Source organism: Sapajus apella, unplaced genomic scaffold (assembly GCF_009761245.1).
Source record: "Sapajus apella isolate SASKATOON/1434 unplaced genomic scaffold, GSC_monkey_1.0 scaffold10, whole genome shotgun sequence".
NCBI classification, from domain to species: domain Eukaryota; kingdom Metazoa; phylum Chordata; class Mammalia; order Primates; family Cebidae; genus Sapajus; species Sapajus apella.
Genome location: NW_022436950.1, coordinates 2,545,101 through 2,571,413, shown reverse-complemented (window position 1 = coordinate 2,571,413; position 26,313 = coordinate 2,545,101). Strand labels below are relative to the sequence as shown.

The window sequence follows — 26,313 nt, the reverse complement described above, 5'->3', positions numbered from 1 at the left end:
TGGGTTTTTATTTTTATTTTTTTTTTTTTGAGGCAGATTTTTGCTCTCGTTTCCCAAGCTGGAGTGCAGTGGTATGATCTCGGCTCACCGCAACCTCTGCCTCCCGCGTTCAAGTGATTCTCTTGCCTTAGCCTCCCGTCTAGCTGGGATTACAGGCATGCACCACCACTCCTGGCTAATTTTGTATTTTTAGTAGAGATGGGGTTTCTCCATGTTAGTGAGCCTGGTCTCGAAATCCTGACCTCAGGTGATCTGCTGGCCTCAGCCTCCCAAAGTGATGGATTACAGGCGTGAGCCGCCATGCCCAGCCGAAAATATGTTTTTAATCTAAGATTTTACTTAAGTAATGAATATTGTCTATGATTAAATTAATAAACATTTGAAAATATTGTTTTAATTTTGAATATAGTAAGTATTGATGGATATTACGCAAATAAAAAAAAAATACTCCCTGGGGTTCTCAATACTTTTTTTTTTTTTTTGAGACAGTTTTACTTTTGTTGCCCAGGCTGGAGTACAATGGCTCATGCCTCCCAGATTCAAGCAATTCTCCTGCCTCAGTCTCCTGAGTACCTGGGATTACAGGTCCCTTCCACTGCGTCCAGCTAATTTTTTGTATTTTTAGTAGAGACGGGGTTTCACCATGTTGGCTGGGCTGGCCTCAAACTCCTGACCTCAAGTGATACACCCACCTTAGCCTCCCAGAGTGCTGGGATTATAGGCGTGAGCCACTGTACCTGACCAGGGTTCTCAATACTTTTTAAGAATATGAAGAGCTGGCTGGTTGCAGTGGCTCAAGCCTGTCATCCCAACACTTTGGGAAGATGAGGCAGGTGGATCCCATGAGCTAGGAGACCAGCCTGGGCAGCATGCTGAAACCCTGTCTCTACAAAAAAATTATCCAGGCATGGTGCCACATGCTCACATAGTTCAGCCACTCGGGAGGCTGAGGTGAGAGGATCACCTGACCCCAGGGAGGTGATCACCTGACCTACAGGGAGCTATGTTCCTGCCATAGCACACCAGCCTCCAGCCTGGGAAACAGAATGATACCCTGACTTAGAGAGAGAAAGAGAGAGAGAGACAGAGAGAGAGAGTGAGAGAGTGTGTTATTGTGAACAATCAAATATATCAAATATGTATATATTTGAATGATCTTGGCCCACTGCAACCTCCACCTCCTGGGCTCAAGTGATCCTCCCACTTTAGCCTCCTGAGTAGCTGGAAACACAGGCTCACACCACCATGCCCAACTAATTTCTTGTATTTTTGTTAGAGACAGGGATTTCACTATGTTGCCTAGGCTGGTCTGGAACTCCTGAGCTCAAGCAATCCGCCTGCCTCGGCCTCCCAAAGTGCTGGGATTATAAGTGTGAGCCACCACACCTGGCCAGACTAGTTCATTTTTACACATAATAACTCTAGTTATCATCTAAGAAGAAGGAATGGCTCTTATCGTGGAGCCATCCCATATTTGTCCTCTTAAATTGGGATGCTCTATGCCCTTCTCTGCTTCTTAGCCTGGATAGCCTCTACTTGACCATCATTTACTTTTTTTTGATAAGTTTTTCCTTACCTTTATTAATGCAACCATGCTGTACAATTATTGTCTACTTGATTGTCTTTATTTAACCCCAACTGTCTTATTTAAGTTTGTGAACTCCAAAGTAGGTACAGGTTATATTTTTCTTGGTCAGAATTTTAGTTTTTATTTTCTTTTTCTCCTCTTTTCTGGCAAGGAGTTGAGCATAAAATTAATTGCTCTTTAAATACAACTAGCAGTTTGAAAATTTTCAAATGCATTTTTGAGCATGTTACATTTTATCCTTTCAGTTAAGATCAATACTCAAGGAGTCCTTCCCCCAGTGGCTAGCTCTTGCTTACTCATCATTCAGATCTGAGGTTAAATAACACGCTGAAAGGCCTTCACTAATCCTTAGACTAGGTTAAGTCTTATATATTTCCCACACCACACTGTGTTTCTCAAAATATCCAGATTGTAGGAATTTCTTAGGGCAGGGGTTCCCAACCCTCAGCCTGAGCTCTGCCTCCTGTCAGATCAGCAGTGGCATTAGATTCTCATAGGAACTAGAACCCTGTTATGAACTGTGCATGTGAGGGATCTAGCTCGTGTGCTACCTATGAAAATCTAACTAATGCCTGATGACCTGAGGTGGAACAGTTTCAGCCCAAAGCCACTACCCTACCTCCATCCCTCCAGTCCATGGAAAAATTATCTTCCACAAAACTGGTATCTGGTGCCAAAAAGGTTGGGGACTATTATCCTCATGTATTGTTTCTGGGCCCCAAATTAGGCTGTCAAATCTGTATTTTTAATGAGCAGCCCAAGTGATTTTTATATCAGGTAAGTCTGGGAAAAGATATTCTATATTTGTAGAAGATTTATGTGAATCTGCCCCACTTTTGAAAATTGTATCTCTATTGTGCTTCATAGAGCCGGTGACTGACCACCTCTGTGTCTTCAACACTTAACATATAATTTAGCAAATACAGGCTCAGTCATTATTGAATAATGTATTAAAGAGTGAATCTCCAATGGTATTCATCCCTGAAACTGGAAATGTAATTGCTTGGTAATAGGGTAGACATATATTTAACATCATTAGAAATGGTTTTAACAATTTGTATTCCCTCAAGCAATGTACAAGAATTTTAGTTTGTCCACATCCTCACCAATATCTGGTGTTAGTACTCTTTTTCAAAGCCATTTTGGCAGGGTGCAGTGGCTCATGCCCATAATCTCAGCACTTTGGGAGGCCGAGGTGGGTGGATCACTTGAGATCAGGAGATCAAGACCAACCTGACCAACATAGTGAAACCCCACCTCTACTAAAAACACAAAAGTTAGCCGGGCATGATGGCATACACCTGTAGTCCCAGCTACTCAGGAGACTGAGGCAAGAGAATCACTTTGACCTGGGAGGGAACTGGGAGTTGCAGTGATCCAAGATCATACCACCGCACTCCAGCCTGGGTAACAGAGCAAGACTCTCTCTCTCTCTCTCTCTTACACACACACACACACACACACACACACACACACACACACACCATTTTAAGCCCTTCTAATGAATGTGAAGTGGTACTGTGGTGGTTTAAATTTGCATTTGCCTGATGACTAATGATGTTAAGCATGTTTTCATACCTATAAGCAATTCAAAAATGTGTGTACAAGTTATTTATGTAATCTGAATAAGCATCTTCTTTTGGTTATACAGAGTGTGAATACTTTATTCCAATCTTTGGCTTATGTTTCCATTTTTTTAGTAATGTCATTTGATGAGCAGAAGTTTCTTAATTTTGCTGAAGTCATGAATATATTCTATTGTGTTTTAAGAAGCATTATAAATTTGGTTTTCACATTTAGAAATATGATTCATCTCACTTTTATTGTTGTGTGAGGTGTGAGTCCAGGCATTTTTTTCCTTCTAGGTAAAAAACTAGATTGTAGAAATCAACTTGTGCCAGTACCATTTATTGAATATGCCTTAGACCTTTTTTTTTTTTTTTTTTGAGATGGAGTCTTGCTTTGTCACCCAGGCTGGGGTGCAATGGCATGATCTCGGCTAACTGAAACCTCTGGGGTTCTCCTGCCTCAGCATCCTGAGTAGCTGGGACTACAAGCATGTGCCACCATGCCTGTGTAATTTTTATATTTTTAGTAGTGACGGGGTTTCACCATGTTGGCCAGGCTGCTCTCGAACTCCTGATCTCAGGGGTTTCGCCTGCCTCAGCCTCCCAAAATGCTGGAATTATAAGAGTGAGCCACCCCTGCCTGGCCAGTACCACATTTTCTTTATCCAATCTACCACTGATGGGCACCTGGGTTGATTCTGTATCTTTGCTGTTGTGAATAGCACAGTAATGAACATACAAGTGCATGTGTCTTTTTGGTGGAATGATTTAATTTCCTGTGGGCATATACCCACAGGAAAATAGTAATAGGATTGCTGGGTCAAATGGTAGCTCTGTTTTAAATTGAAAAATCTCCAGAATCTTTTCCACAGAGGCTGGACTAATTTACATTCTCAACAACAGTTCTCTTTTCTCCATAGCCTTGCCAGCATCTGTTGTTTTTTGACTTTTTGATAATAGCCATTCTGGCTGGTGTGAGATGGTATTACATTGTGGTTTTGATTTGCATTTCTCTGATGATTGGTGATGCTGAGCATTTTTTTCTATTTGTTAGCTCTTGTATGTCTTCTGTTGAGATATGTCTGTTCACATCCTTCGCCCATTTTTTAAATAAAGTTGTTTATTTTTTGCTTGTTGACTTGTTTAAATTTCCTATAGATTCTGGATATTAGGCCAGAATCTATAGATATCAGGTGCATAGTTTACAGTATCTTCTCCCATTCTACAGATTGTCTGTTTACTCTCTTGATAGTTTCTTTTGCTGTGCATAAGCTCTTTAGTTTTATTAGGTCCCCACATGTCTTTTTTTTTTTTTCCTGCAATTGCTTTTGGAGACTTAGCCAGAAATTATTTGCCAAGGCAAACTCACAGCCAACATTATACTGAATGGGCAGAAACTCAAACCACTCCTCTTGAGAACTGGAACAAGACAAAGATGCTCACTTTCTCCACACCTACTCATTGTTAATACTGGAAGTCCTCACCAGAGCAATCAAGCAAGAGAAAGAAATAAAAAGCATCCAAATAGGAAAAAAGGAAGTCAAACTGTCTCTGTTTGCAGACTATATGATTCTATATCTAGAAAACCCCATAGACTGTGCCTAAAAGCTCCTAGATCTGATAAACAACTTCAGTAAAGTTTCAGGATATATCCATGTACAAAAACCAGTAGCATTTCTATACACCACCACCAACCAGGCTGAGAGTGAGATAAAGAACACAATACCACTTACAATAGTCACAAAGAAAATGAAATGCCTAGGAATACAGCTTTCTAAGGAGGTAAAAGATCTCTACAAGGAGAACTATAAAGCACAGCTAAAAGAAATCAGACAACACAAATAAATGGAAAACTATTCATTCCATGCTCATGGATAAAAAGAATCAATATTGTAAAAGTGTCCATACTCCCCAAATCAATCTACAGACTTAACACTATTCCTGTGAAACTACCAACACTATTCTTCACACAATTAGAAAAAACTAGTCTAAATTCATATGGAACTCGAAAAGAGCCTGAATAGCCAAAGCAATGGGAGAAGGACTCCCTTATTCAATAAATGGTGCTGGAATAACTGGCTAGTCATATCCAGAAGACTAGAGATGGACCTCTGTCTTTCACCATATGCAAAAATTAACTGAAAATGAATCAAAGATTTAAATGTAAGACCTCAAGGCCAGGTGTGGTGGCTCAGGCCTGTAATTCCAGAACTTTGGAAGGCCAAGGAGGGAAGATTGCTTGGGGCCAGAAGTTTGAGACCAGCCTGGACAACATAGGGAGACCCTGTCTCTATAGAAAATTTTAAAATTAGCCAGGTATGGTGTTGTGTACCTGTAATCCCAGCTACTCAAGGGAGTGGGGGAGTGCTAAGGTGGGAGGATCAGTTGAGCCTGGGATGTCAAGGCTACAGTGAGCTCTGATGGCACCACTGCACTCCAGCCTGGGTGACAGAGCAAGACCCTGTCTCAAAAAAATTTTAAAAACAAACAAAAAAGACCTTCAACTATAAAAATCTTAGAAGACAACCTAGGAAATACCCTTCTTTACATCAATCTTATTTATTTATTCTTGTATTCGTTTTAGAAGGTGGTTTTCAAGGAAGTATGTCCATCTGAGTTGTGGAATTTGACAAAGTTACTTGTTATGTCCTCAAAATAGGACCTCAGATCATTGATTTTAAGCCTTCCTTTCCTAATATAAGCAATTAAAGCTACAGTAAACACTGTTGTAGCTGCATCCCACAAATTTTAATACATGGTATTTTCATAATCATTTAGTTCAAAACATTTTCTAATTTTTATTATGATATATTCTTTCACTCATGGATTATTTACAGATTTGTTGCTTGATTTTCAAATATTAGGAAAATTGTTTTTTAATCATTATTAATTGTACTGCAGTCTGAGAACATACTTTCAAGCATATTGAGGCTTCTGGCCATGACAGAGTAATAGACATTGGATTTATCATGTTGCCATAAAACAACTTGAAAACTAGGCCAGATGTATGAAAAAACTGTTTTATGACACAGTGTCGGACTGTGATTTCTGAGAAAAATACCCAGTATGAGTACTATGATGATAGCCTGGCTTCCTGCCCGAAAGCACATTGTAGACCATGGAAAACGAACAAGGACTTCAAGCAAAGCAGAGGTCTTCCTGAGCTGAGACAGAGATTGGAGTTCAGAAACGCTAAGGCAGCTAGAAATTGCAGGACAGTGTTCCTGAGATAAGGGAGGTACATAGAAGAAGAGCTCCAGAAATCTGCAGGGGACTCCCCCTTGAGACTTGTCAAAGACTAATATGTGTATTTGTAGTTACAGATTGATGAAATTATCCTGTGCTTTGACCTTAATATAGATTTCTTCTGTCCAGAGCACTTTGCTCAGAAGCTTCCACCTGGCAAGGAGTTTTGAAACTGAGTAGGGGAGAGTTTAATGAGTCCTGCTGTCACTGCCACAATATCTACTTTTTACTATTTCTCAATTTTGTAAGATTGTTATCTTTTTCATAAATTTGCTACAACTGCATATTTTATAAGTAGATAAACATTTTAATAGTTTGTCTTCAAGAGATTTCACTTCTGTCACATAAGAGCTTTATTTAAATTTTTAATAATAAAGATGATGACAGGCTAAGTAATTCAGGCCTCTTATTCATTGACGGCAATTTAAAAACCAAGAAAAGAATTTTTTTTTTTTTTTTGAGATAGAGTCTCGCTCTGTTGCCCAGGCTGGAGTGCAGTGGTACTATCTCAGCTCACTGCAACCTCTACCTCCCGGGTTCAAGGGATTCTCCTGCTACAGCCTCCCTAGTAGCTGGGACTACAGGTATCCGCCACCACACCTGGCTGATTTTTTATATCTTTAGTAGAGATGGGGTTTCACCATGTTGACCAGTATCTCAAACTCCTGACTTAAACTGATCCGCCTCCTTGGCCAGGTGTGGCAGCACATGCCCAAAATCACAGCTACTTGGGAGGCTGGAGCAGGAGAATCACTTGAACCCGGGAGGCGGAGGTTTCTGTGAGCTGAGATCAAGCCTGGACAACAAAAGCAAAACTCCATCTCAAAAAAACAAAAACAAAACAAACAAAAAAGTACCTCCTTATTGCTTGCAAAAATGTTCCTTTTCTCAGTGCTAATTTTTGTTTCAGTCTTTTCTTAGTGAGATTTGTCTTTTATCTACTTTTTTTTTTGGAGACAGTGTCTCACTCTGTCACCCAGGCTGGAGTGCAGTGGTACAATCTCAGCTCACTGCAACCTTCACCTACCAGGTTCAAGTGATTCTCGCGCTTCATCCTCCCACGTAGTTGGGACTATAGGCACATGCCACCACACCCAGCTAATTATTTGCCTTTTTAGTAGAGACAGGGTCTCACCGTGTTGCCCAGGCTGGTCTTGAACTCCTAAGCTCAAGCAATCCGCCCACCTCGGCCTTCCCAAATGCTAGGGTTACAGGCATGAGCCACCGCACCCAACCTGTTATTTATCTACTTTTATTAGTCTCCAAATAATAGCTCTTGATTTTAGTTACCATTTTTACTGTTTTTAAAGTGATCACTTCTGCTTTTGTCTTAACTATAGTCTCAACTTTTTTGGCTTATTTTTAGTTCCTTCCTAGATTCTTGTTTAATTCATTTACTTCTAGCTTTATTTAATAATAAGCATCTAAAGCTGTGACTTTTTATGGTTATAACTTTGACCATGTCCCATAGATTTTGGTAGTCTGTGTTCTGATTGTCTTTTTTTTTTTTTTTAATTATCCAAGTCCACACAGCTTACTAAGTGGCAAAGTCAGGATTCAAAGCTAAAGTGGTTGTCTCCATGACATGAGATCTTCTGCTTTTTAATGTCTTCTCCTTGTAGAACAGAGAAAGTAAATTTGGATGATTTTTTTTCAGGATCAGTGATTGAAATAATTCAGAGTTAAACACAATGAATGCCTTTTTTTTTTTTTTAACTCATCAGGAACCTACATAACACCTGATTACCAGAATTCTGCCGTGGACACCTCAGCTTTTTGGGGTATGGAAAGTGAAGATAAGTAGGGGCCAGAGGCTCAAAATGATTTTGTGAGTTGGCTGGACTTTCTTCTGCTTGTCGCCTCTGGGATTATTCATGTGTCCATTGGGGCGTCTTAGTGTTTCTACCAGTAATTAGCTTAGGCTGCTTCATGGGCAGCTAGATTCAGAGTCATTATATGGATATCCCAATTGCCGTGGGTTGATTTTATGAATGTACCAAATTCTCACATATACCCCCAAAATGTGTACATCTAATGTGTATCAGTAAAACGTCATCATCATTACCTTTTTTTTTTTTTTTTTTTTTTTTGATACGGAGTTTCGCTCTTGTTGCCCAGGCTGGAGTGCAATGGCGCGATCTTGGCTCACCGCAATGTCAGCCTCCCGGGTTCTCCTGCCTCAGCCTCCTGAGTAGCTGGGATTACAGGCACGCACCACCATGCCCAGCTAATTTTTTGTATTTTTAGTAGAGACGGGGTTTCACCATGTTGACCAGGATGGTCTCGATCTCTTGACCTCGTGATCCACCCGCCTCGGCCTCCCAAAGTGCTGGGATTACAGGCATGAGCCACCGCGCCCGGCCCATCATTACCTTTTTCAAACAGCTTTTTGGAGTTATATTTACTGATTTGAATGATTTGTAGTAACCTTAACACGTGTTACAACCATCCCATCATAAATCTGTTTTAGAACATTTTTATCCCTCATGCCCATTTATAGCTAATCTCTCTTCCCACCCCTCACTGCCTATCCCAAGCAGCTGCTAATCTGCTTTCTCTCTATAAATTTGCTTTAGTTGGATGTTTTATTTAAATGGAATCATACAATAGGTGATCTCTTTTATCTAGCTTCTTTCAGCATGTTTTTGATATTAACCCATGAGGTAACATATATCAATAGTTTATTTATTTCTGTTGCTGAGAGGTTTTCCATCATATGGATTTGCCATGTGATTGGTTTTTAATAAGTGTACATTTGTTTCAGAAGCTTTTTATCTAGGCTTGACATAAAAGAGGTGATATTATGGTCTTAAGACTCTATTTTTTGGATTTAAACTTAGTTTAGTGACTTAACACATTGGTTTTTTAAAAAAAATGTTCCTTGGAAATTTTAAAAGAACATGTCTTTTCTGTTTATTATGTAGTTGTCAGTTTATGATTTTTAAGTATAATAAAAGTTCAATATTTATATCTTTTCTAGATTATATATCTTCAAGTGATGCAGGCCACTGTAGTACTGGAGACAGCATCTGGTAAAGGCTACCACAGTAATGGAAGCAACCTCCGGAAAGGTAAGGGTCTAGGCCACTTACCTTTATTCTTGCTTGGGAAGGGTGCTTAAATGTATTGTGCCAGACAGTTTGCCCTTTGAGGTGCTGCTTTTTAACTCTTCCTCCCTCTAAGGTGGTAAGATTCGTGTGTTTTTAACTTGCCAAATTGACTCAGGTGATTTTTGGTGGATCAGAGCAGTCTAGGCAGGAACTTTCAGGAAAATGGAAGATTTACGAAAGGGAAAGTGAGCAGGAAGAGAGGATCTCTGTCCAGCCAGCCTTTCAAGAACTGCTGACAGGTATAGCTACCTTCAGGGTGATAAGCAGAAAGTCAGCAGGCTGACTTCTGCTGCCCAAGTTTTATGTTTTCTTCTTCCCATAAATCTGAAATGTATTTTTCTTGGGTAATGGCAGAAAGAAAATAAGAAATAGCAAGAGTATAAAAAAGCAAAATGACTAAATTTTATGTGCTTATGAATATATGTAGCTTAAATTATTAAGAGGTATATATTCTAGGTTAAAACAAAAACTATTCTACATTGTTCATGAGACACATTTAAAACAGAAAAGAAAGGTTTAAGATAAAAGGTTGGACAAGTTAAGAAACAAATTAACTTAAAAATTTAGGGTGATAGTAGTAATGAGTATAATCAATGCAGAAAGCATTGTAAGAAGATTAAGAGGGTCCAGTTACACAATGAAGATGTCAGTAATGAACCCTAACGGAATAAACCGTATACTTTCTATTCATATGTTAAATGTTGGAAATCTAGAGAAAGGCTTCTGGAGATTGGGCATGATAATGCTTCTCTATCTCAGTAAATCCTAATAGGATATTGTATGCAATTCAAAATGTTCCAAAAAAAAACCTTTTAAAAAATTAATCTGTTGGAGAGAATGTAAAATAATTTTTAAAATAAAGGAAAAAACTTAACTTACCAGATATTAAAAAATCCCACGGTACTAGAATAATTAAAACAGTATAATACTGTTATACAAAAAGATAATAGGCTAATGGAACAGAATAAATCGAAATAAATTCTTAGAAAATCATGAAACAGAAACAGGAGGTCTTCAGAATATGGTAAAAATGTTGTTTCACCTCAGAAGGAGAATAGTGGATTATTTGGCAAATGGTGTTAGGACAATTGACCATCCATTTTGGAAGAAAATTAAGTTAGAGTCCTACCTTATGCTAAAGAGAAAAATATATTCTGTGTAGTGTAAAAAGACTAAGTGTTAACCCCCAGCCCACCCCCACACACAATTAGAATAAATTATAAGAGAATATTTTTATAATTACTTGGTAGAGAAGGCCAAAGACACAAAACCCAGAAGTTACAGAAGACTGATTCATTTAACTAAATAACCTGTACAATTCTGATATGACAAGACACTATAAAAATTTAAAGCCAGGCAAACTACATGGGCAGCTGAGGCAGGAAGATTGCATGATGCAAGTCTAGCACCTGGGCAACATAGCAAGACCCTGTCTCTTAAAATAATTTTTAAAAGTTAAAAGATAAGCAATAAACTAGGAAAATTCACTTACATTACAAATGTAAAAAAAAAAAAAAAAAACCAAAGAATTAGTATCTACAATGTCTAAAGGACTCCCAAACAACTCTTATCTTTAAACACATATTTATAACAGCTTACTGGACAGACACTCACATCTGGGTGTTTTATTACTAACCTCAAACTCTACTTGCCCAGGATTGAACTCATTATCCTCCTCCCCCTCCTTCTCATTTTTCCTCTTTACCTTCTAAATCTGCTCTTTACACAGTCCCTATCTCTTTAGCTCTGAATATTCCCATTCAACTATAGTGCCAAGTTGTAAACATGTAAGTATTATCTTTGAGTGATATTTAAGTAGGTATTTATTGGCCATTTGGTAAGTCATGACATCAGTTTAGCTGATTGTGATCAACTTTTTAAGTGAAATAGAATAAAATAAAATAGGAATACTAGAATACATTGGACAAGGAATAATCACTGTTTTGTAAAATTTTTCTTTTACTTTTACACATACACATATGTATGTGTGTACTGGGTCATGATATAAAATGTAATTCCAATTATGATCTTAGTCAAAAAATCTTTTGAAAGCCACTGCTCTCTCTCTTCCTCTTACTATCATCTCTAATTGGCCACCGAGACTTGTCAGTTGTGGAACTCTCATACCAGTCTCTTCTTCAGTCCCACTTCTATACTCCTTTTGTACCTGCCTTTATTCTCCTCTTTCAAGTTTTTATTCTTTCTGTTGCCAGGACTGACTCAATGACTCAATTCCAGTCAAATGACTAACCTTTTAAGACGCTTTCGGTGGTCTTTTGTTGCCTTAGAATAAGAACCAAACTCCTTAACACATCATAAAAGGCCTTTTTCAGTTCATCATTCCTGTCACTCTCATAAGAGTTCTTTTACTACAGACAAGCTGGCTTACAATTTCCTGAAAATGCCATGTTCTTTCACACAGCTAACTGTACTTGTGTTGAGTTTGCCTAAAATAATTTTGTCTATTTTGTTTTAAAACACTTTTTAAATATAAAGTTTTTCTGAAGTCTGTTTCCCCTTTTTTCTCAAAAATTTACCTGCTCCATCAACACAACTCTGTCAGCACTTTTTTAAAAATACATTTTTGGTTGAGCGCAGTGGCTCACACCTGTAATGCCAGCACTTTGGGAGGCCAAGGTGGGTGGATCACAAGGTAGGAGTTCAAGACCAGCCTGGCCAAGATGATGAAACCCCCATCTCTACTAAAAATACAAAAAATTAGCTGGGCTTGGTGGTGGGTGCCTTTAATCCCAGCTACTCAGGAGGCTGAGGCAGGAGAATCGCTTGAACCTAGGAGGCGGAGGTTGCAGTAAGCTGAGATCATGCCACTGCACTCTAGCCTGAGTGACAGAAACTCTGTCTCAAGAAAAAAAAAATTTACATTTTTGTGTGCTTATCATGACCATATGAAAACCATAAGCACTTAGGGACAACGTCTCTATCTTCTTTTTCTTTGTTTTTACAATGCCTAGGGCTAGCACTAGGAGGCACATAAAGATTTATTAAATAAATTTCTAAGAAAAAGGTTTCTTATTAGACCATTTTACAAACTGGCTTCCCTATAAACAGTAAATTCCTTTCCATTGAAAGAATTCAAGAAAATCCTACCTGTTGTCTTAGCTCAGGCTGCCATGACAAAATACCATAGAGTGAGTGGCTTAAACCACAGGCATTTGTTTTCTCATAGTTCTGGAGGCTGGAAGCCTGATATCAAGGTCTCAGCATGGTCAGGTTCTGGTGAGAGGGTCTCCTCCTAGCTTGTAGCTGGCTGCCTTCTTGCTGGCTGTGTCCTCACATGAGAGAGAAGGGTAACAAGCTCTCTTGTGTCTCTTCTTGAAAGGACACTAATGCTATAATTAGGGTCTTGCCCTCATGGCCTCATCTAAACCTAATTACCTCTCAGAGTCCCCATTTCCAGCATATGAGTCTGAGTCTGGCCTTCAATGTATGCATTTGGGAGGACATAGTTCGGTTTTTAGCTGCTACTGCAAGGGATATTTGTCATGGATGATGTAAAAAGTATTCCTGCATTGGAAAGAGCTTAAATCAGATCATGTCTAAGGTTTTTCTAGGGTTTAGATTCTATAATGTTGCTGTTAATATTTTTATCCTTTTTTTAATCAGATAAACCTTCGAATCCTAAGAAAGAAAATTTGTCATTATCCTCCAGTGGTTGTGATGAAGTCAAATTGACTTTTCCTCATGATGACTGGGATTCTTCGACACTAGAGCAAAGCGCTAATAATAAAGAAATTAGCAATATTGACAAAATGGATTTATTAGAACAATTTTTTTCAGTGAGTCAAGATACTAACAGAGAGAGTACTCACTTTCAGTCGAGTGAACTTGAAGACAGTACTGACTATGCTCTCTTGAATGAAACATATTCTATACATTATCCAGAGTCAAAACTAAAGAAGGAAAATCTTACTCCATTAAGTTCAGAATTAGATCCTGAAGTGCAGAAAAAAGAGGAGATGTTTTTTGATATTTTAGAATATCAAGATAAGACTGTTGGCTTGGAAAGAATCTACAATATTTCAGATACTAATTATAAAGAAACTGCTGAAGATATACAAAAGCATGATACAGATGAAGACTCACAGCAGGAATATCACAGTGCAGAAGAACAAGAATACATAAGTAACCATTTAACTTTTGACCAAACAAAAACATTAGGTATATGTAATCTGGAAGTTGTTGAATTAGGAAATTCAGGTTATGAAGTTAAATGTGCTAGCAATGGAGAAGATAATTGTGTTAACTCGGGGAGTGGTTCTATCATCTCTTTAGATTCACTTGATGTTTATGGACAAGAAAATTCACCTCATGTCTCCAAATTTCAGAATTCTGTTATGTTACGGGAATATCATGACCTAAAGCATGAAAAGTGTAAGGAACAAGAGACTAGTTCAACGGGCCACATAGTTTTTGATAGCAGTGTACTAAGAAGCAATTCTCCAGGAAACCAGGAATCTCAATCTAAAAGTGGTTCCTTAAGCCCCCAAAAAGTATCAAAAATGAAAATTTATACTGAAAAAATGAAATCTCAAATAAATAAAAGTAAAGATTTTTGTGGAAATAAAATTGTTGAGAAGAAAATATTACAGCACCTTGAAAATCCTAGCACATTACCACAACATAAAGCTTTAGAGACATTACGCCAACCCTGTAAAGACCATCAAACTTCCTGGCCCTCTGTTTTTGATGATTCAATAATTTTTTCCTGCGGATATTCACATTATAAAAGCCTGCAAAACGCCCCTGACTCAGCCTTAGATTTTTCTGTTACACTACCAAAGATTGCAGTCAGAGATAATCAGCCAAAAGAAGATAATAGTTCCCTAAAAGTTGCTAATAGCAGTACCACAAAGAAAACATGCTTTCACAATATGGAAGGAATGTGTACTAAATCAATGACAGATGGAGCAAGTTGTACAGTCACAATTAATCAGACAGTGGACGTTAGCACTGATTTTAGGGCTTGTTTCACAACCAGCAGGGCAACAAGTACAAGACCTTCTGTAGTATCTACATCAAGCAACACGGAGGTAACAATGATGAATAAAAAACGACCTGATGAATGGCAAAATGAGAAACAGAAAAGTGTGGCTTGTGGTACAGATTGGTCATACAGTGAAGATTGTACAGATACACAGATGGCTATGACAACAGGATCAGGAAAATCTCCCTCAGTTGACAGTTTAAAACCTGTTGGAAATTTTCTAAATAAGGTAAAATCAATATGAGAAATAATAAAATTTAGACTTCATAAAGAGACAGTGTATGCTAATGTAAATGTTTTTGGTTTGTTGAATTGTACTAAGGCTTTTGTTAGAAGATGCTAAATGAGGGGAAAGGTGTGTAAATTACCACCAGTTCTCTCATGGAAGCTCCTCCCACAAAATCTATTAGAAACTGAATTATACATTTTACTAGTTTGGAATTTCAGATATAACATAGGTTGTTTATAATTTAATTTTAAATCATGTTTTCAGGATTTCCTGGAATTAAGAAAACCGGTTGATATCACAGACCTAAAGAAACATCCTGAGAGGTATGTCAGATAAATAAGCTTACAGATACGTCTAGAAGAAAATATCAAAATAGTTGCTTTCTGTGTGGCATACTTACCCATATAGAATAATAGCTAAAATGGACTTTAAGATATCATCTGCTTTAACCGTTTACCTTCAGATAAATATTAAAACAATATAGAATATTAAAGCTCTTTATTTATTGAGATTTCAGTCTCAATTTCTTCAGAAACTCGTGGCATCTAATCTTTACTTGTTCAACCCAAATCCATACTGACTTAATTTTCCATTTTCCTTCATTTTATTCACCTGTAGACCAAAACAATTACCTTTGGAATATGTCATTTATTTGGAGAAGTAAATAGCTACTTTTACAGGAACATTTTAATCTTGATTTTAACTCATTACATAATTTGCTTTGCATTTATTAGATACTCTTGTAATTCAGAACACAGTGGAGAACGAGGAAGTGGGAGGGAGAGAAACAGGGAAGGTCTAAGAAGCCAAATTAGTTATCATACTCTGAGGTCATTTACTTTTTCCTTCATTTATTCATTCTTCTAATATGTTTAATCTGGTATTTCAGTTCTATAAAATTAAATAGAATAGTTCCTAGAAGCAGAACTATTGAGAATAGCTAGAAGTGGCAATTAGTAACAAGGGAAGACCTCCAAAAACTAATACTCAAAAAAAAAATATAGTGACTTGTGGCCTTTTGATATAATAGTACAGCAAAATATTTGCTTATGTTAATGACCCTTAATTATTAAGAAATATGTAAATTATTTTCTGTTAAAATGACAGTATGTTTTAAGAATAACTTTCATCCAAAATGCTTATAACTTTAAAAAATCTTGGCCAAAGGTTGATTTAGGTTAAAAAAAATCCATTGATTCTGGACAAATAAGGTCATTTCCAAAACGACTTTATCCGGAATAAGCAATTCTTCAGAATAAACAATTCTCAAATTCATACTTTTTTGATAAAATAAAGTATGAATTTGAGAATTGTTTACTTCCTCGACTTCTAAAAGGAATATATTTAGCTTTAACTTCTTGTTTTCTGAAGTTGTTATATGTTCCTACAGCCTCTTCATCTTTAGTAGAAATTGATTTAAACTTGACAGGGAAATATTAAAAATTTAAAATCTGTTTCTGGAGGCATGTTATTACTGTAGAAAAATGTTTGGAATCTTACCTGATACTCTTTTATTTTTAAAGGGAAGTTCAACTTTTTAAAGATACGGAGAAGGATTTGCCGTCAATGTGCTGTCGGAAAATAAAGCAGAGAGCCGTAAAAGCAGAGCTGCAACTTTTAAATGTTCACTATCAGATGTGTCGTCGCCATTGTTGTGATATTTACAAACTTGTAATGGAAAATAGGGAAGGATTAAATAGGTGTTTATTAATTTTAAATGTTTTTTCTTAGAAATTTGTCACTAGCTTTAAGTTTATTCTAGAAAGTTTCTTTAAGTTTCCTTTTTGAAGAGTAAAATGAGGAGTAGATTGTTACTGGGTTTGTCAGTCTAAGGGTAAGAGAACCCCTGAGTTTCACAGAGGGGCCACAATGCATGGTTGGCATGACGAATCCAGTGGAAGCATAGATTTGTTGTTTCTTTATGAAGTTCAAGTAAGGGTGAAATCAGGGTTTTGCATAACATGTTACCACACTTTCTCTGGCTTATGTGTTCAGAGTTATTTGTACTGCCCTTAGAAAAACACATTTACTGTGGTTCAGCTTTTCCTTTTAACTCAACATTTAAGAGAAAATATCTAAAGATCTAGTAAAATTAGAACCAAGTGGGGCTGGGCAAAGTGGCTTGTGCCTGTAAACCCAGCACTTTGGGAGGCTGAGGCAGGAGAATCACTTGAGGCGAAGAGCTCAAGACCAGCGTGGGCAACATAATGAGACCACTCTCTCTACATTTTTTAACAAATTAGCTGGGCATTGTGGCACACGTGTAGTCCTAGCTACTTGTGAGGCTGAGACAGGAGGATTGCTTGAGCACAGGTGTTCAAGAACCAAGTGTATAATACTAGTGTTAAACGGATGACTTGGGCCTAAATAATTTAGTTTCGTGCACTCAACTTTTGAACAGGAATTTATCAAGTAATTCTGCTACGAAGGAATTGGGATCCGCACTACTGTCTCTCTTGGGAGACTTAAAAGTTAAATATGTAAGTTTGAAAGAAAAAATACACCAGGGCATACCACTGGAAGAGCTGCCCCCACTGTCAGTAGAATCAAAATTATTATCTACCTTCTCTACTTTTGCTTCCAAGGTATGTATATATGTTTTAGGGATAAAAATTTTACTTCATCAAGACAGAAAACATTTTAAATAAATATTTCTTTTCCTTTTCTCTTTTTCCAGCTAATGAAAAAGGAAACACATGTGTGAGTTATGGTTTCATCTGATTTATAATTCATTAGATCCTAAATATTGTTTAATTCAGCTAACTTTAAACTTTTTGTTTTGTTCCCTTTTTAGAACATTGATAAATGTTTTAATAAAGTGTTTATCACTTAATATTGTACAAATTTATGGGGTACATGTAATATTTTGTTACATGCACAGGGTATGTACTAATCAAGTCAGTATTCAGGATATCCATCATCTTGTGTATTTGTCATTTCTGTGTCTTGGGAACATTTCAAGTCCTCTCTTTTAGCTACTTGGAAATATACATTGTATTTAACTATAGTCACGCTACTCTTCTGTCAAATATTAGATCGTATTTCTTCTGAAGTGTTCTCTTTAGCTTTTCAGAAGCAGATGATGAACTAGATAATCAAAGGGCTCATGATGTTGATGTTTCTTCGAAACTAAAAAAGACACTCTCTCAAGTAAGGTTCCTGGAAAGTTCATCAGTGTAAATCTTTAATTGTATGGTTTAAGTAAAGTAAACTATAATTTTTAGAAACCCTGACATCTTCCTTTTCACTCAACTGGCTTACTTTGTGTACTACCATTTGAGGGATATAACTGATTATAATGATATGTTTATGTTGAATCCTGATCAAACAGATATCAACTGTGTATGTTGAGTAGGGTGAACATATAATTTACATCATGCCAGGAGACTTTTGAGTTTTAAAGAGTGTAATGGTAATTCTCTACAACAGTCAGTATAAACCTGGACTGTCCTAGGCAAACTATAATTTAGTGCCATCATCATGTTGAGCCAGTACAATTAAAACTAACGTTTTATACCTTCATCTCATGAGGTAAAGTAATAATTCAGTCATTTTAGACAGGGAAAAGTTATAATTTCTTCTTTACTGAAATGATGAAAATCATTTGTAAATGCGTGTCAGAGGTTTTCTCACTCACTCTGGTTTCCCCAAGAAAATGTTTGTCAGATGACAACCAAGAAGGAAGATTTAATCTATGTAAGAACACTCTGAAAATTACAAAGTGTTATGGAAACACTGACTCTATTCCATTATTGAGCAAGGAGGCAATGGAATAGAAAAGCTGGGGTTTAGTTTGCTTTTCTGACTTTGGTTTTAACCCTGAGGTTTCTTTATTTGAGTAATATTAATCCCCCAAGATGAAATCCAAAGTTAAAAGCGAAATACTTGATTCAATAAAAGTAAATTACTTTAACATTGTCTATTCCATTGTTAATTTCTTTTTTTAAAAAAAATCTCAGTTATCCATGAAGAATTAACAAATCCAAAACTAGATTTTAATGTATTTAATGGTAGCAATTGTATAACCTATTTATTTAGGGAGAACGATAAATTATTTTTTAAAGAATGAGATGCAGATATAATATAGTTTTTTATAATCTTAGTTTTGAGTACAAAACAATATCTATTTTAAGTTGGGATTACATTTTAATTCCTATCTCATTATATTAACTGGTAATGCATGAAACTTAGTATAGTGTTTGTAAATTTCAGCCGTTCATGTACCACCTTCACAATTTACCGTAGCCCTATATTACCTATGATGTTGCTTTGTATTTGTCCTTAAATTATTCTCTTTTTACATAACTTTAAATAATAACTATTACATATAAGAAAGTAATACTGCTTCTCATAAATAAAAGATACACGTAAGCATACATTAAATTAAATATATAGCTGTTAAAGGTTAATGTGATAAATATTTTATATATATCTCTCTCCAAAAATTATCTTGATTACTTCTCATGTATGTATGCCACACTTTGCCAAATAGCAGTATTAGCAGTCACTATACACAGAATGGATTCAAATTGTAATTCTTGTTAACTGTGTAACATGAGGCAACAAGTTACTTAGATTCTGTGTTCTCATATGTCAGGTCAGGTTGATAATGTTTTGCTTTCATAGCCCTCATTACTGTAAGGACTAAATAATGCCAGTGAAGAGTACCTGTCACATAGTAAGAGCCAAATCATTATTTGTCCTTATTTATTGTTGTTTTTATTATCTTAATCCTCAGATGTCTTTATCGTCTGACAATAGTCATGCTACGCAAAGCATATCACCCAAGAAAGATGTCTTAAAAAACGGTGATATAAATGCAGACTTTAGTCAACTGAAACTTGATGATAAAGGTTAGTATAAAAATGGGTTATCTTGTATAGACGCTGGAAAACAAAATAAGGTTTAACATGCCGGTAATGTTCATTCATTAAATAAAAATAAATATTTTAAATTGACAGAATGGCATTCTGATTATAAATGTCAAGCATGTTCTTATTATTGCTACTTGACATCTTAAGGTTGCCTAATATAACTGACAATGCTGAATAATAATATGGACTTTTATTCTGCTGGTTCATGTTTCCAGTATGGAAATTCTCTCTTGTATCTAATTTGTATCTCTGTAAATCATGTGTATTTTTAGCACATGAAAAGAGATTATGATCATTCCAAAAGATTATTAATTTAAGTCTAATGAAATAGGTGCAATACTGCTTAATTCTTTCAAAGAGGTTTTATGTTATTGCATATATAAAGATAATATGTCTTCACTAAAGGACAATTCAAAATGCAGCTTATTACGGGTTTTAATAAGCTGGGAATAGTGTTTTCATTAAAGGAAAACTAGGAAACAGATCACTGAGACTGAAAGCAATTTTATTTGGTGACTGCTGAAAATCCTTCTCAGAGAATCTTTATGCTTGGTTCTCTTATTTTGCTAATATTTATCTTTAGATTTATATATAAAACTAGTAGTCATCATCATACTGCTGTATCCATGGTTTTTAGATAACTTTTCAGTTGTGTTGGACATTATATGAATTCATAGCTCATTGTGTTTAATGCCTTAGACTGCAGGCATTACCAAGAAATAAGTGAAGACTGGTTTGATGCTAAAGAAAACCTGACAGGAGTCGACATCTCAGGAACACAAGAAAATCAAATAGAACAAGACAGATGCAATCTGGACCTTACACTAGGTTGGCTCTCAATAATTTACTGAGAAATCCTAGCTTAGATTATTTGTAAAATAGTGCTTACCTGCTTCTGTGTTGTGTTGGGCAACTGAGCTGTTTTAATAATTTATTCCTGTTTTGGCTTTTCTTTATAAATATAAAAAATGAGGAAATTGTTCAGTTGGAGGTCAATTTTTTAAAGAGAAAAAAACTGTTAAAAGCTTAAATCCAAGATTTAGTTAACAGGTAGATACCTGCATTCTTCCCTTTGCTCTAGGCCAACATCAGCACTCCTGAGGGCATCATTTTCCTCTGAGCCCTCATCAGGCACTTTCCAGGCACGGGTACATGGTGAATAAATCCAGCTTCCCAGTTACCATCAGGCAACGAGGTCTAGTCTGTCAAATTGGTGTTAATGATGAACTCTTTTTTTTTTTTTGAGACGGAGTTTCACTCATGTTACCCAGGCTGGAGTGCAATGGGGTGATCTCGGCTCACCGCAACCTCCGCCTCCTGGGTTCAGGCAATTCTCCTGCCTCAGCCTCCTGAGTAGCTGGGATTACAGGCACGCGCCACCATGCCCAGCTAATTTTTTGTATTTTTAGTAGAGACGGGGTTTCACCATGTTGACCAGGATGGTCTCGATCTCTTGACCTCGTGATCCACCCGCCTCGGCCTCCCAAAGTGCTGGGATTACAGGCTTGAGCCACCGCGCCCGGCCCTAATGATGAACTCTTACTTCAATAATTTTAGGGATGTTTTCATCTTTAGATAGTCCTTAATTGCTTAGAATAGTTACAATTTTCTCTAGTACCTGTGATTACTGTCCTTCTATCATTTCTAGTGAAGTTTATGCTACCTTTCCTTATTTTCTCTGGATCTTCTGTGGATTTTTCTTTTATTTTCCATATCAGCATTGGTTTTATTGTTTTTTCCTGCTTGTATAAATAATGCTTATCATGATTTAAATAACATTTTAAAATATAGGAAAATTAAAATTAACTGAAGTTTCTCCAACGCAATAACCACTGTGAATATTTTAATGACCAATTTTATGCATTTTGTTATGCATATATTTAATACACATATCCAATTTAAATTAAATGGCATTATATGCTCTAGTTTTGGGGTTTTGTTGTTGTTGTTTTTTGTTTGTTTTTTGAGATAGAATCTCACTCTGTCACCCAGGCTGGAGTACAGTGGCACTATCTTGGCTAAATGCAACCCTCCTGCCTCAGCTTACAGGCACCCACCACCACACCCAGCTAATTTTTGTATTTTTAGTAGTGATAAGGTTTCGCCAGGCTAGTCTTGAACTCCTTACCTCAAGTGATCCACCCACCTCCTGAAGTGCTGGGATTACAGGCGTGAGCCACCGCACCCAGCCCCATATCATCTAGTTTTATTCTGTTTTTTTTCTGCCCTCATGTTAGTTTTCTTCATGTCACTTGTCACAATACTGTGTGATTTGCCTACTTGATATATTGACTGACTTCCCATCGTCTCATTGGTTCAGTGAGCTCAGGGATGTTTATATATTTTGTTTACTGCCTATCTCCAGTGCCAGGTACGCCATGCAGCTCATTTAGATATTTCATAGATACTTTGTATTGAAGTAGTGAAAGTGAGGTGATGGGCATGATGTCTTCTGATACTTATTTACCCTTTTTAACTGTACTGTAGCTCATTATTCCCTCCTCATTCCAATGTAAAAATATAAAGGTAGGTGGTTTTGCAATTTTTTCTTTAGAATACATCATGATTCAATGAGATTAACAAATGAAGTAAGTTAAGTTAATGAAGGTTAGGTATTATTACCTAAAGATGACAGTCTCTCCCTGGATTCCAGCTCCACCACTTACTAGATTTGTGACCTAAACTCCTGAGACCTCAGTATCCTTATCTGCAAAATGAAAATAATAATAGCTACCTTGTGGTGTAAGAATTACATGAGATGATGTGTATAAAGTGCTTGCCATAGTGCCTGGAGCATCAGAAACACTGGATAAGTATTAGGCTACTCTTATATTATTACTTAATGAAAAAAAATAAAAATCGCACATCTCCTATTATTATATAAAAATTATAAAGCACATACATAAAAGCTACTTTAGGATTCATTCAGCAAATATTTGTGTACTCCCTATGTGTCAGGTATAGGATTTGCTAGTAATTTGAATCTCCATTCAGTAGATCCTTTTTGATTTCAGGTTCTCTTCACAATAGAGACTATGAAAATGTACTCTAAGAATTTTGAATTTTTTATCAAGAAACAAATGTATCTATAATCCTAGTATTTGTAGTTTGGAAAATCATGCTGCCTAACTCAAGATGTCTCCCCCCTTTTTTTACAAGCTACATATTATTACAAGCTACATATTATAATACCTGCTATAGATCCTGGTCCAATTAAAAGGTTTTCTTGGCATGATGTTTCCACAGCAAGGGAATGTGCATAATCAGAGCTCTCAGACCACTAGCTGTAGCCTGCATTAACACTAGGGAGTTAAGATCCTGTGTGTGGACACGGTGTTCTAGATAGCACTTCTAGATAGACAAATGAAAGACAATCCACTGCAGATTGAAAATATTTTCAAGAGCCTGTATTAAATATGTACAGACTTTCTGGGAGGCTCATTATTTCCTAAACAATAGAGTATAACAACTATTTACATTGTATTAGGTACTATAATTAATCTAGAGATGATTTAAAACATATGGAGGGATGTGGGTAGGTTATATGCAAACACTATGCCATTTTACATTAAGGGACTTGAGCAATCTTCAGGCTGTCCTGGAACCAGTCTCCCGGGATACCGAGGGACAACAATTACAGTAACTGATTACTTTGTTTAGATGTAATTAATCCATTTTTGAGCTACAAGAGACTTAACTAACCCAACATCTTTATTTTTTAAGATGATATGATTAAGGCCCAGAAATCTTAAAACTGTACTGCAGGCTGTTAGTCCTCAGTCTAGAAGTGCTGATAGTTGCTGATAACTTTATAATAAACTTGGGTTAGTAAAAAGGAAACATAAAATATTTCACAGTGCTCACATTTTCTCTGACACATCAGAACAAAAAGGATCATTTCTGTTACCTGTTTTTCTCTAAGCAGAAATGAAGAATGTTGAACCCTCACGAAGAGATAAAGGTTATTTGATACATGTTGGTGGCCTCTGTCCTTCAGTATCTGAGGTATGCCAGGATTTTTTTTTTAGCTTCATTTTCAAATTTATTAATTGTTCATATTTTGCTGTTTTTTCTATCTTTCACAAACTTTTATTTCTCTTATTTTAGGCTGATTTAAGGTCTCATTTCCAAAAATACCAAGTTTCCGAAATTTTTATCTGTGATTCTTCTACTAATTACAGGTGTGTTTCCCAATTTTAATCAATGTGCATTACTATGTGTCTGCTGTTTGACAGAGGTTCTATACCAGATACCAGCCACAGTGGTGATAAAGTCAAGGGCTATTCTCACAGGGTTGCACAGGTTAAGAAAGGGTATACATGGACAAAAAGCTGCAATCTTGAATTGATGCTGTTCTTAACTAGATCTTCTTTCAATATACTTTATGACTTGTTAATGGTATACAGGAGAGTTATTGATTTTTGTATACTTTATCTCGCTACATGCCATTTTGTAGGGAAGTAGAGCACATTAGGTAAAACAACAGCTTCCGTAAATACATAGCATTGGTTCAATTCCAGGTCTGTCAACAACTTGGTTAATAAATTTGGGCAAGTTGCTTAACCTTTCCGTACCTCAGCCTCTTCGTCTATAAAGTGAACATAATAATACTACCTTGATAGCATTGCTGTGAAACTATTGCAAGTAAAATATGTGAACCACTAGGAATAGAGCCTGGCACATGGTAGGTGCTCAGAAAACTGGATTTCATTTTACTATTTCTGATTTCAAGTACTTTTTAGTTGAAACTTTTTATATATTTCAGGTAGCCAGCTACCTCATCTACATATAGTCACTTTGAGCATGTATATGTTGCCACTTTCTGTTTTGTGACATTCCCAGATCATTCAAAAGTATTAAATAACAATGGTGATAGCTTAATGGACATTTTTTTGCTGTTTATTACTAAAAGTGATAGCTATTTATTTCAGATATAAAAAATTTTATCAATTAAGAAAGGATCCTATTTATAGTTGGGGTTGCAATTTATTAAAAATATGTGTCTTAAGTCAAGTCATATAATTGTAAGATAATTGTTTAGCTGTAATTATTTGACCTGTTGACATGATGTTAATACATTTCATTATATTAAAGTAGTATTGTAACCCTAGGAGTATTACTTGATATGAAAGATTCTTTTCATATCTTGCTGAATACTTTTTTAAAATTTTTTTCTTACTGGAACTATTATGCATTCTGTATAGAAATTTAGAAAATACAGTTAAATGCAGAAATACAAGGAATTCATAAAAATTTATCCAGAGTCCCATGATTTGAAAACAGCTACTCTTCCCAGGATTTGGTATATATCCTTCCATTGACATGGTCTAGAGCTGCTGCTTTTGTAAAAATAGCTGTTGCCCAGCTTTCTTGTATATATAGTTAAAATTCTGATGAGATTTTCCAACTCTTTTTTTGTCTATATTTCCCCACTACAGGGTCATAAAGATATACTTTTATATATTATGCTAAATATTTAAAATTTTGCCTTTCACATTTAAGCCTTTAAGTTATCTGAAGTTTATGTTTATATGTAGGGATTAATTTTAAGTTTTTTAGTTACAGATAACCAGTTGTCCCCAGACCACTAATCCATGCAACTCTATCATACATTAGCTTTGCAAATGTTTTACAGTAGATTTTAATATAAAATAGGAGATAATGTATAAGAAATGTTTTTCTTTTATTTCTCATCTTTAACTTGGTTTTTATTTAGTTATCGTAAATAAATATGCTTCCTAATCCCAAGGTAAGTACAGCAACCTTTTAATTTTTAAAAGCAGTTATTCTTGTGAAAAACGTATTTGCATCAATAGTTACAAAATTAAGTTTGACATAATTTGAAGTCATTAACAACCTTTTGGTTTTCTGCTTTTATGTTTTAGATATGCATCTCTTGCTTTTACAAAACACAGTGATGCAAAGATGGCTGTGAAAGAAATGAATGGGATAGAAATAAATGGAAAATCAGTAAATGTGCGGCCTGTTAAAACTCCTGGAGAATATACGTCACCACTTTCCTCCAAAAATGGGAATAGAATTAATTCAAATAATTTGGAGAAAAGCACCAACAAAGAAATCCACTCAGCCTTCTCCATTTCTAGATTGCCCAGAACTAGGCCACGGCAGCTGGGATCTGAGCAAGACAGCGAGTGTTTCCTTTCCAACCAGGAGGTTAGTGTTTTTGATAGATCCCTAAAATGGTCTTTGTACATGTCATATTGCTGTAAATAGCTTTGTAGAATATATAACTTCAATATGCAGTCTTGAAATGTGAATGACAGCGTTAATCTGAATTGTGGGGTTTTTGTTTTTGAAACAGAGTTACACTCTTGTTGCCCAGGCTGGAGTGCAATGGCGTAATCTCGGCTCACTGCAACCTCCGCCTTCTGGGTTCAAACAATTCTCCTCCCTCAACATCCTGAATAGCTGGGATTGAAGGTGCCAGCCACCACACCCAGCTAATTTTTGTATTTTTAATAGAGACAAGGTTTCATCATGTTGACCAGGCTGGTCTCAATCTCCTGACCTCATGATCTTCCCACCACAGCCTCCCAAAGTGCGGGAATTACAGGCGTGAGCCACCGCGCCTGGCCAATCTGAACTGTTTTTAACCTTGAATCCACCCTAACCTGCTTTTGTACAACTCCAGTTGTTCCTGGAGGGAAATCTAGGTCTTTGTAGACCGAGCTA

At 36.3% G+C, this 26,313-nt stretch overlaps 1 protein-coding gene across 1 annotated transcript in view; it reads left to right on the top strand.

The window, feature by feature from the left end:
- The window catches only part of RBM44 (RNA binding motif protein 44), a 43,444-nt gene that overhangs the window by 1,586 nt on the left and 15,545 nt on the right, over positions 1 to 26,313 (top strand). Inside the window, exons 2-13 of the mRNA XM_032277764.1 lie at positions 9,383 to 9,473; positions 13,137 to 14,746; positions 15,011 to 15,069; positions 16,270 to 16,446; positions 17,148 to 17,331; positions 17,424 to 17,446; positions 17,812 to 17,896; positions 19,485 to 19,599; positions 20,320 to 20,448; positions 23,546 to 23,625; positions 23,728 to 23,801; positions 25,506 to 25,794. Coding sequence (XP_032133655.1) covers positions 9,401 to 9,473; positions 13,137 to 14,746; positions 15,011 to 15,069; positions 16,270 to 16,446; positions 17,148 to 17,331; positions 17,424 to 17,446; positions 17,812 to 17,896; positions 19,485 to 19,599; positions 20,320 to 20,448; positions 23,546 to 23,625; positions 23,728 to 23,801; positions 25,506 to 25,794 — 2,898 coding nt within the window. The 5' untranslated portion in view covers positions 9,383 to 9,400. The remainder of the gene's footprint in view (positions 1 to 9,382; positions 9,474 to 13,136; positions 14,747 to 15,010; positions 15,070 to 16,269; positions 16,447 to 17,147; positions 17,332 to 17,423; positions 17,447 to 17,811; positions 17,897 to 19,484; positions 19,600 to 20,319; positions 20,449 to 23,545; positions 23,626 to 23,727; positions 23,802 to 25,505; positions 25,795 to 26,313) is intronic.